Below are 12,047 nucleotides of genomic sequence, written 5' to 3'. Positions count from 1 at the left end.
GCGACGAGGAATATGTATTGGATGACCTATTGTTCCATTGTTGATGGTTACGCTGAGCAGACTTGTGTGGATGAGTACGAGAGCGAGAAGTAGCGAGATTGGCAGTGAGAGGAACATGTGTAGGTGCGACAGTAGCAGCGGTCAACAGCTGAGCTTCTTTGTTGAGAAGTTTTTCATGAACTTCGGTGAGTTTGGGAGAGACCTCACGACCTTCAACTTGATCAACAACAGATCGGTAGTCTTCAGGGAGACCACGGAGAACCACCTCTATTTGCTCATCGAGATCAAACGGCTTGCCGAGGAGAGCCAATTTGTCAAAACGAGTAGTTAATCCTTGCATATACTCATCGATCGTTTTATCACCTTTGGAGAATTGTTGCAGTTGAAGACGTAACTGCTGAATGTGACCCTTGCTCGGTTTAGCAAAGATATCAGGAACGGTTCTCCACATCTCAGCAGCAATTTTGGTGGTTGTAACAAGCGGTTGCACCGACGGAGAAAGAGTGCCGAGAAGGCCACTGTAGATCAATTTGTCCTGTCTCTTCCATTTTAGAAAATCAGGGTTCGGAATGGTGGCATCATTGGAATCAATTGTCGGAGCCGGAGAAGCAGTAGAACCATCAACATATCCGGCTAAGTCATACCCATCAAGCAGAGAGTGGATCTGTAGGCTCCAAGTGATGTAGTTAAGGGAGGTAAGCTTAATAACATTACTCATGTTGATGTTAAGAAAGCTTTGGGTGGAATCAATGACTTCAGCGGTGTTGGACATGGAGACAGGTGGGGGAGAGAACGCAAAACAGAGAGGGAGGGAGAAAGTGGAAACAGAGAGAGGGAAGAAGAAAAAGAAGGAAGAAAACGGCAGAGGAAAAAAAAATGCAGAGATCTTTTTACTGCTCTGATACCATGTAGAAGATGAGTCTTATTCATAAACGATATCGTTACAGAGGTATATATAGTTAAACAGAGAGAACATTCTAGGCTAGAGAGTATAAACAGAACATTCTATATACAGCATGATACGGAATATTGAGTAATGAAGAGCGTATCCAATGCAAATTGGCCGGCTGACAGAACTGTTGAGAAGGATCCAAAATTCTATCCATTTTGGCCTCGTAAGTTTAGATGTCTTCACGACAACCGAGACGGAATCTTTTATAGTATCACCAGGCTTCATGTAAATGTCTGCCCCAAGTAAACACTCAACATGAAGAGCGATGCAGCAGTCATGGCATTTATAAAAGAATAGCATTTCTCCTTCTTCTATGTTTCCTTCGCAAATTTCACACCAGTCTTGTTGACCGCTTCCCTTTTCCCGATCACAAATGATGAGAATATGGTTGTCATGCTTATACCTTGCCTTATATGGAAAGGTAGCGCAACGATAACATAAAATATAATCGCATTCAATGCAGATTAGTTTTGAATCGTCACTTTCCTCTTTGCACATATGACATAGTGTTAATTCGTACGGTTCCGAAGCTAGGAATAAAGGATGTTTGTGGCCTTGAAAATCAAATGGTTCGGTAATCAAGGCACACCGTAAATCTAGCTTGAAGTTTCTTCCATCTATATGATGCTCATAAAAGTAGCCAGTACCCTCACGCGCACATTGGTTACATTGGAATATACCTTCGTCAGTACCAACTCCTTTGGTTGCAACTTTTAGTGTAAGTGGATGTGGATATAAGGGGTATCGTTTCATGCGTGAAGCATTTGCACAATTTTCATGGAGGATGAAGTTGCATTCCACGCATGAATAGAATCCCCCTTCGTAGACTGGAAGTGCACACCCTCGACAATACTTATTTGCATCATAAGCTTCTTCGCTGATCTCAAATCGTAGATGGTGACTATGAAAGGGATGGAGTATTATTCCATCGGCTATCCTCTTTAACGGCTCACCATCATCTATCTCATCATCTTTTTCAGGTACTCCTTCAAGTTCTTTTCCATCCCACACATTTGGATTTAATGCACATTTTGAATGAACAAAATAAGCATCACATGTTTTGCAAGCGTATGCACCATAATTGTTATCAACTTGTTTCCGACAAACTCCACAAGACAAATTTCTAGACGACGGAAGAGAAGAGGTAAAAGAGATACGGTGGGGGTGACGCGATATTCTTATGGCATGTGGGAAACCGATACAATTTTTATGGATGACAAAGACACATTGGATGCATATGTATGTGGGATCAAGCTCCTTAATCATGGCGCAAATATGGCAAACTGTAGAAGCTTGTGTAGGGAAAAAGGTGAGAGGGTGGGGATGGCTTTTTGGATGGTCTACGACAAAGGGTATTGGTCTCATTGCACAGATCGCGTGCATACTCAATTGGCAGGTAGCACAATAGTAAAACATGTGATCGATATATGTTCCACAACAAGTGAACCACATAGAATTCATTGAAGGACTGTAAAGGCGAAGAGAGTGAAAGGGGTGGGAAGGGTGTTTGATTTCAAGTGGAGACTCTACACATTCTTTGTGGAATTTATCTTTACATTCAAGGCATGCATAATAGCTATTGCTGGGCATTGCATTTCTGCATACACCGCACTTGAATTCTCGTTCATTAGGTTCTTTATTGTTGCACCAAAAAAGAGGGACTATAGGAAGCTTACATATACCAGGGCGGTTGGAATCAAGCAAAGATTCGCCTTCTTGATCACCGCTTCTTGTGTTGGGGAAGTGAGGGGAAGCATCGTATAGATGAAGATCAAAAAGATTCGACTTTCTGATCGAGGACACAAAAAAAGAGGTTGAAGAGGGAGGTTCCCTTCGACGGAGGATTTTGGGTGGACTGTTTGTGTTAATTCGTATACCAAAAATGAGTTTCCATCGATTTCCTCTCTACGAAATACACCCACGGAACTCATAGTCGCTAGGAATGGGGATTTGGATTTCTGTGATATTCTTCTTTTCCTTCTCCCCTTGCATGCATATTTAAAGCCGGTCATTAAATATGAAACTTGTGATACAGCTAAATTTGGTCTTTTTATTTGTTATAAAAAAGGGGATATAGGTCGTTTATTATTGATTTCGTATCGCCCGCTGTCCATTCTTTTTAAAAAAAAATTGATTTATGAGTATTAAAAGGAAGAGTCTCTTCTGCTTCTAGATCTTGTCTCTAAAGATTAGTTCTATAATATGAAAATGCACTCTCCATTGGAAGTTGGAACAATTCTTTAACAATATGAAAATGGACGGGAAACAAGTTCATAACTTCACGTAGCACAATATTAAAAGTGTAAACTAATAAATAAGTATTATTATTACCATAAGAATTTTTTGGTTATCATCTAAAATTTTAAATTTTCATTGATAAAGTCTTAAATTAATTCTGAATCTTATGTACTAGTTTAACGGTATAGGTTTTTCCAAGTGGGACAAGCAATTTTTTAGAAAGCCTTTATTCACCAAAAAAGAAGAAGCTAATTGTTCGTTCCGGCCGATTTCCGTATATTAAAATAGAACACTATATATATATTTTTAATTAAATTTATGTACTTTTACATGTCCTTTTCAAATTAATAAAGTTATGTTTTAAAAAAGAAAAACATATCATCGTGATCATTACTTGTCCACCATTAACTATTGGATTTGCATGTCTTTCATTTATAGATTATGAATACTCTGAGATTCCTAACACTACAAGAAAACAAGCAAATAGCGACTGCACTATTAGTCACTATTTAGTCGCTAAACAGTGTGTTACGACTAAATAGCGACTAAAACCAGTAGTCGTAAATCGAGAGTCGCTAAAATAAATAGTCGTAAAATTAGTCGCCAAATAGCGACTACATTACGACTATTTTGCGTAGTCGTAAATGTAGTCGTAATATAGTCACTAAATTTAACGACTACACTACGACTATTTTACGACTATTCTAAATAGTCATAATGTAGTCACCAAATTTAGTGACTAATTGAGGACTAATTTATGATTATGTATTTAAACAATATTGTATTTATACAGCATTATATATATATATACTATTTTGATAATATATATATTTTATTAATTATTTTTAAATATATATAAGTTATTGGAATGAATTGATATTAAAAATAAAAAATACTATATTTATTATTATGAGACCATAATATCAAAAAAAACTGTATTACAAAATAAAACTAAAAACATAGTTAAAAATAAGAATACAAAGAATACATCATACTACTAAAAAAAGAAAGTAAATATTGGAAATGCACAAACATCAAGGGTTAATGTTTGAAGCGACGGAGAAGGAGGTTGCTTTGCTTTCCCAAGAAGTCTTTTGCTTTTGAGATGAATGTTGAAGATTTTGACCTGAAGCAAACTGCAAAGACCGAGACAAGGAGAAAGGAAGCTGAGCTGATGGAAGCATTTCTTAAGGAACTTAAGGCGAGGGAGAATGAGCTCAGATTGCCTAATGACACCATCAGAGAGAAATTAGCTGAGCTGGAGAAGAAATAAGTTTGCTTAAATATACATAAACTGGATTTAACAAACACAAACGAGGGAGAATGAGCTCAGGCTGCTTACATACCTTGAAGCGAGGGAGAATGAGCTCAGGTTGCTCACATATACCTCCTAAACTCGATTTAATAAACCCAAACAACTTTGGTTAACAACTGTGAGTCTATATGGTCACATGAATTCTCTTATGAACTGGATTCCCTTGGACTTAGCTCAAGCAAATATACCTTAGCCCTGGAGCGCCCAACATGAGAAGGACGAAATAGATATTGCCTATTCAGGTTACTGACTTCAATAGTGTCCATTTTAATCTGTAACATCGAACAAGAACCAGGAAAAAGAACTTAACAGCGAACAAGAACCAGGAACAAGAACTTCACGAGCAGAACTCAAGCGTTACCTATAATTGGTTGGGCATTGACATGGACGATTGAAGGTAATAAGTAGGAAAGAGTCTTTCCAGAGCCAGTTTCAGCAATGCTAATAAGATCACGTCCCTTCATTGCCATTGGCTAGCCCTGAGATTGTATAGGCGTAGTAGGTTCAGTTAAACCAGCCTTCTTAATCTCTTCCAAAACATAATCTAGGCCAATCAAAAAACTCTTATCAGTAGATATATACAAAAGAACTTACATAGACATGTAAGTGAAACTGATCACAGTCTAAATCAAATGAAACAGAAGTCAAATCCAGTAGTAGTTCTTTTGGATATGAAATCAGCTTACCAGGAAAGCCAACATCACGAAAACTCTTGACAGGTTTGGTAATATCTCAACAACAGTAATTTCCCTCAGCTTACGATACTCTTCAACTTCTGCCTCAGTCATAGCCGCCACAGCCTGCGATTCGACATAGAAATTCTTCTCGAAAGGAGTCAAACCATCCAAATCTAGCTTCCTTGGAGAGTCATTGCCATCACTATCCTTTTTCATGCTTGATGTATGACTACATGAGCTTCCGTATGATGAAGCCCCACCAAACCCTGAGTCACTAAGAACACACAAATTTGAAAATGAAACAAACTCTTCTTCTCCAAAAGTAAACACCACAGAGAATCGAAAACGCTTAAAGCACACGAATTCGATCAAAATTAAGCCGGACTGGCTTCATACTCGGTACAAAGGAAGTGTATAGAGCAACTAAGTGGAAAAAAAATTCTGAGTTTTATCAATTTCAATACGAAAGCAAACACACACACACTTACCTTCGACGGTGTGTTGTATTCAGAGCGGTCAGCATCAAGTAATTTGGTTCGTTCTCGGAAGTAGTCTTTACGGGTAGGTTCCTCATGTTCAGGGATTCGACAGTGAATGAAGGCTACTCCAGAGCGTGAGTAATTACGAGATCTGAGATCCGCAAAAATGCTCTGGTACCAGATCTAAAAACTTGAGAGGATGAAAACAACGACAAGATGAAGATCGAATAGAATGAAACAGCGGGCGGAGGAGAGAAAGTTAATCGGCTAAAGAAGAGAAGGGGAGAAAGTTAATCAATCCCTCGTGAAGGAGACGAAAGAGAAACAAGAGCTGGAAAAAACCTTGTCCGTTGGATTAAATTAATCAACGGTTGATAGTGTAATCCATGTGTTTACATATCATCCAATAAAAAGCTTTCATTATTTAAAGAGTAATTTGTTGGATCAAAACATATATACTTTGCAATTCTGGGTTCATAATTCAGGAAATGACATTTGAAATTTATGATTTGGGACTTGGGGTTTTGAAATTTAGAAGAATATTAGACTTGATTTAGATTTAAAAATATTTTTTTTTAGGTTTTAAAATGACTAAGTTTAATAAATTTTGTAAGTATATAGTTTTTGGAAAGACTGATTTATATGTAAATACTAAATAGTTTTACATCTTGGTTTTATAGATATTCAATGGCTATATTTTGGGTGAATGATCTATGATTTAATTTCTATACATGAATTATAAAGGTTTTAAATTTAAGGTTAAGGGTTTTTGAGCATAAGTTTTGGGTTTATGGTTAAGTGTGTTGATAAAAATATAGGATTTGGAAAACTATAGTTTTTTGGGGTTAAGTTTGGAAAAATTAGTTATATACATATATATAATGGTTATGGTTTGGTTTTATGGTTTTTGAATTAATTTATAAGATTAAGAATTTAAACTTCAAAATTTAGATTTGATGATCTAGGTTTTGAAGTTTGGTTAAGGGTTTGGGGGTATAGGGTTTAGGGTTAAGATTTAAGATTTGGGGTTAAGTTTTGAAAAATTAGATTTTCTTTTAAGCATTAAAGCTTGGTTTTATGTATATATAAGAATGGCTATGTTTTAGTTTTATGGTTTAAGAAATAATTTCTAATATTAAGAATTAAATATTCAGGATTTAAACTTTAAGTTTATAATTTAGGTTTTGGAGTTTGGTTAAGGTTTTGGAGTTAAATTTTGAAAATTTATATTTTCTTAAATAGTGACTGATATACGACTTATTGGCGACCTTTACCATGAGTTGCATCTTAGTCGTTAATTTAGCGACTATTTAACAACTATATGTTCTGTTATACAATATAGTCATAAAATAGTCATTAAATTACGACTAAATTACCGACTACGGTAAGTAGTAGCAAAATAGTGACTATTATACGACTAAATTTTTGTAGTCGTAAAATTGTCGCCAAATAGTCGCTAAATAGTGGTTAAAAATGGCGACTACATATGTCGTCGCCATTTGTAGTCGGAAAAAGTATGTTTTCTTGTAGTGTAACAGTTAGGAGTAAAAGAAAAAGGTTTAATCCATATAAAGTTAAATGAAATGAAACTATTTCATAGGTTTGACAAAAAGAAAAAAAACTATTTCATTTTTTCTTATGAATAATGTACATGTCCACAACTACTTTTTTCTTCATAGATGACTAGATTTATAACCCGCACGTTGCGGGACTATACTTTTTATTGTTATTAATGCGAACTGTTAAATATAATTATAATTATCCAATATTAAAATAAAAATCTGTATAGATGTCAAATTTATTTTATTAAGCGATATATAACTTCTATTTCTTTTAATATTTTTCACAATTTTTTTTTTTTTCGGTATACACTCATCATACTTACATCTACTCTCTTTTCACATTTTATTATCTCACTTGTAATATATTGATTATGAAGACATATCATAACTATTTTTTCATATTTTCATTTTCCAATACTTTTTTAATCGGTTGAGTGATCGTTAATTACTAACATAGACATAAAGAAATCTTAGAGAATATATCCACCCTTTAATTTGTCGCGAAGTTTCTTTGACAATGTTGTACTACACGTATATTTTGCTTTCTAGTAATAAATCTCATAATTGGACTTGTTTCTATCCATAAACATCATATTATAACTCAAATATTACATTTTATCTTAAATTGTTTGAAAAAAGAAAAATTATGTTCACATATATATATATATTTTTACTTAAAATATATATAGTCTACTATGTTTCTACTTTTTATATAGTGTTATTTTAATGTAATTCTCCTAAATCTACAAACTCATAAGATTCATCTAACTTTTAAATATGTGTACTTATGCAAAAATATAACTCTTTTTAATTTTTAATTAAAAAATTTTACAATCTACCACTACTATTATAATTGTTTTTATTACAAATAGCTTTCTCAATTTCTTCTTAGTATTTTCACTATTCTTTTTTTGGTGTGTGTGATGTTCATAATAAGTTTTCTTTAATTTGAGAAAAAAAAAGTTTTCTTTAATATGTTTTATTTCAAGTAACCTTATACATTTCTCTTAAATATACACATAATTTTAATTTTTGATCACTTGCTTAATATTTTCTCTTTTTTTTTTGGATATACCTTTGTTTAACAAATTTCACCATTTTTCAATTTTGAAAACGATAGATAATATTGATCATTCAAACTATTTTATTTAATTATATTATTTAGTTCTAAATAATAATATACACCAAATCCTTCTGGTTTTAATCGGTAACATAAATTTATAATTTAACACTAACAACATAGTCTCAAGTTTTAATATATATATTATTAATTATATTATACTATAATTGAAAATAATAATATATACCAAATTTTAATCTAATTTAACACCAAGAATTGAATAACCTCTTGATTTAAAAAACCTTTCAATTTTTGTGTTTGTTTTTGGGAAAAAACTCTTATTTTCTTTATCCTAATAAATGTAAATCTTGAAAGTAATTATTTTTTCATTAAATATATGATAGCTCTATTTTCCCTCTTTCTAGTTTTCTACAAATATTTACACAATTTATATGTTATGATAGAAATAACTAATTTTATATTTATGTAATCTCTGTTCATATTTTACTTTGATATTTTTTTTGGTTGTATTTTTTTTCATTTCGTTTTTATTTTAAATTTTAGTTTAAATTATTATTTTTATAATAATTAAAATATTTAAAAATGAGTGAATTAATTGATACAATAATTTTAGATTTTATGGACTTTAATTATGTGGATTAATTTATTAAAATTGAATATAAGAAGTGATGAGGTGGATGAATGAGAAGAGAGAAAAGCTAACTTTATATATATAGATTATGTCAGTTTTTTTTTATACATAATAGTTGTCATACTAATATACTATATCAATATATTTACACAAATTGTCAAACAACAAAACTTGCAATCGTTCGATATAGTCAAACAAAAAAAGTGTCATCTAATACTTCCACTTGAAAAAATATTAGTTGCCACTTTAAACAAATTGAAGAACTCCCACTTGAAATTTTTGACAACGAACTTAAAAGTACTACCGGTGATCCACAACTATTTAATTCAAATAAATATCAATAAACCGTAGTTGGTTTCAAATAAATGTCACGTCTCTCTCTCTCTCGGCTGGTTTCTATTGTAAGCTGGCCTAATAAACACACGTGTGACCAACTATAAGCTTCTCCTTGAGATACTCTAATTCAACCTGCATATATCCTAACATCGTAGAAACAAAGTTAAGTACCTGGTGTCCTGGTCAGCAAATTAGGCTATCTAAGACTTAGTTTTTGAGGTTTCAGGGGAATGGACGTGGTTTGTAGCTGGGTTTCAAACATAGCTAAGCCCTAAGTACTCGTCATATACATTAAAGCCATTTTCCTTTTTTTTTTTTGTAAACTAGTGGCTAAAATCCAAGGTAATGCAAATACAAAAAGTACAGCCATACAAACATTTTTTTTTTAAATTACATATTAAAACGAAAATTAAGAAATAAGAAATACAACAAAACCCGAAACAAAAATACTTCAAATTGACGGGATAAAAGGGATAAAGATCGTTTTCCCTAACTATTTTGATGATCAGTCTTCACTACAATACAAAGAACAAAATATTGTGTTCTGCCCTTTGAAATATATTGGGAATGGACAACGGCAAAAGCATCTAGTGCAAATTGGCCGGGTGAGAGAGTTGTTGACAAGAATCCAAAGATCTTTCCGTTTCGTACCCTTAGATGTGAGCCTGACAATAGAGATGTAGTCTTTCATAGTTTTATCAGGTCTCATGTACATGTCTACCCCAAGTAAACAATCAACATGAACAGCTGTGCTACAGCCATCGCAATTATAAAATCGTAATTCTGTTTTCTTTTTAAACCCAAGATACCTCCTTTTTTTGACTTCTCCTATTTTGCCTTCGCAAACATCACACCAGTCTGCTTGATCACTTGCCTCTTTTCCATTGCAACTTGTGAGAAAGTGACTATCATGCTTATAGCTTACCTTGTATGGGAAGGTAACACAACGGAAACATATATAATAATCGCATTCTATGCAAATTAACTTTGAATCGTTGCTTTCATATTTGCAAATCTGACATCGTATCTTTTTCTCTGTGTTCCAAGGTAGGAATAAGGGATGCTCGTGGCCTTGATAGTCAAATGGTTCAATTATGGAGGCACACCTTAAGTCTATCCGGAAGGGTTTGTCTTCTCCGCGATGCTCATAGAAGAAGCCATTACCATAACGATCACACTCAAAACAACGAAATTCACCTGTGTAACTATGATCTCTCATGGTGGCAAATTTAAGTGTAAGTGGATGTGGATATAAGGGATATCGTTTCATGCGTGGAGCACTTGCACAACCTTCATGGAGGATGAAGTCGCATTCCATGCATGAATAGAACTGACCTTCGTAGACTGGAAGGGCACACCCTTGACAATATTTATTTTCGTCATAAGTTGTGTTGATCTCAATTCGCAAGTGGTGACTATGAAAAGGATGGTGTATAATTCCATCAGCTATCCTCTCGAACGGCTCACCATCATCTATATTATCATCTTCTTCTGATACTCCTTCAAGTTCTTTTCCATCCCACACATTTCTGTGTAATGCACATGTTGAGTGAACAAAATAAGCATCACACTTATTGCAAGAGTAAGCACCATAATTGTTGTCAACTTGTTGATGACAGACTCCGCAAGACAACATCCTAGATGGAAGAGAAGAGGTAAAAGAGATACGGTGAGGGTGACGAGATATTCTTATGACATGTGGGAAACCCATACAACCTTTATGGATTACGAAGACACATTGGATACAGATATATGTGGGATCAAGCTTCTTAATCCGGGCACAAATATTGCAAACTGTAGAAGCTTGTGTAGGGAACAAGGAGAGAGGGTGTGGATGGCTTTTTGGATGGTCTATAACCAAGGGTACTGGCCTCATCGCACATACGGGATGCATACTCAACTCGCAGGTTGTACAACGATAAAACATGCCGAAGGTAATTTTTCTGCAACAACCACTCGTAAACATGCATTGAAAATTGGAAAGTCGAAGAGAACACAAGGGGTAGGAAGGGTGTTTGATCTCAAGTGGAGACTCGACACATTCTTTATGGAAGTTTCTTTGGCATTGGAGACATGCATAATAGCTGTTACCGAGCGTTGTCATTTTGCATGCACCGCACTCGAATTGGACAGTAGAAGTTTCTTTATTGTTGCACCAAAAAAGAGGGACTACAGGAAGCTTACAGACACCTGGGTGGTCGGAATCAAGCAAAGATTCGCCTTGTTGATCACTGCTTCTTGTGTTGGGGAAGTGAGGAGAGGAATTGAATGGATGAAGCTCACCATTGCCATCATCATCATCATCATTGCCATCATCATCATCATCATCATCAACATCGCCATCACCATCATCATCATCATCATCATCATCATCATTATCATCATCATCATCATCATCATCATCATCATCATCATCATCATGGCTATGATCACCATCTTCGTTGTCATCATCGCCATCTTCTTTTTCATCTCCATTATCGTCATCTTCACCGACATCATCAGCATCGTCATCGTGTATCTTTAGTTTGAGCTTATGAAATTTGATACGTGCAGCAGGACAGGAAAAAAGTGGTTGATGAGGGAGATCGTCGCCACCAGAAGCCATGGCTAGTGCATCACCAGAAGAGGTTGGGTTGTCTATTTGTGTTAATGTGAATACCAAAAATAATTTCCCATCAATTTCCTCCTTATGAAATACACCCACTGAACTCATGGCTGCTACAAATTAATGGGGAATTTGGATTTCTGTGTGATAAGTCTTCTCCTCCTCTCTTTT

At 34.5% G+C, this 12,047-nt stretch overlaps 1 protein-coding gene, 1 long non-coding RNA gene and 1 pseudogene across 3 annotated transcripts; all 3 read right to left on the bottom strand.

The window, feature by feature from the left end:
* The window catches only part of LOC104728915, a 7,547-nt pseudogene extending 4,664 nt beyond the window's left edge, over positions 1-2,883 (bottom strand).
* LOC104726126 lies at positions 4,137-6,511 on the bottom strand. 2 transcript variants are annotated; one of them, XR_758011.2, is made up of 5 exons: positions 5,671-6,509; positions 5,192-5,456; positions 4,867-5,049; positions 4,537-4,777; positions 4,137-4,416 (listed from the first exon to the last, which is right to left on the bottom strand). It is a non-coding gene; the product is annotated as an uncharacterized LOC104726126 (long non-coding RNA). The 2 variants fall into 2 exon arrangements; XR_758012.2 differs by having other exon boundaries at positions 4,189-4,448; positions 5,671-6,511.
* LOC104728914 lies at positions 9,675-12,004 on the bottom strand. The gene has a single exon (XM_019232393.1). It carries the CDS (start codon positions 11,982-11,984, stop codon positions 9,777-9,779), a length of 2,208 nt encoding a protein of 735 aa, XP_019087938.1. The 5' UTR covers positions 11,985-12,004; the 3' UTR covers positions 9,675-9,776.

This window comes from Camelina sativa, chromosome 11, assembly GCF_000633955.1.
Source record: "Camelina sativa cultivar DH55 chromosome 11, Cs, whole genome shotgun sequence".
In the NCBI taxonomy this organism is placed as follows: Eukaryota; Viridiplantae; Streptophyta; class Magnoliopsida; order Brassicales; family Brassicaceae; genus Camelina; species Camelina sativa.
Note: the sequence above shows the minus strand (reverse complement) of the source record. Positions and strands in the feature narration are given on the sequence as shown.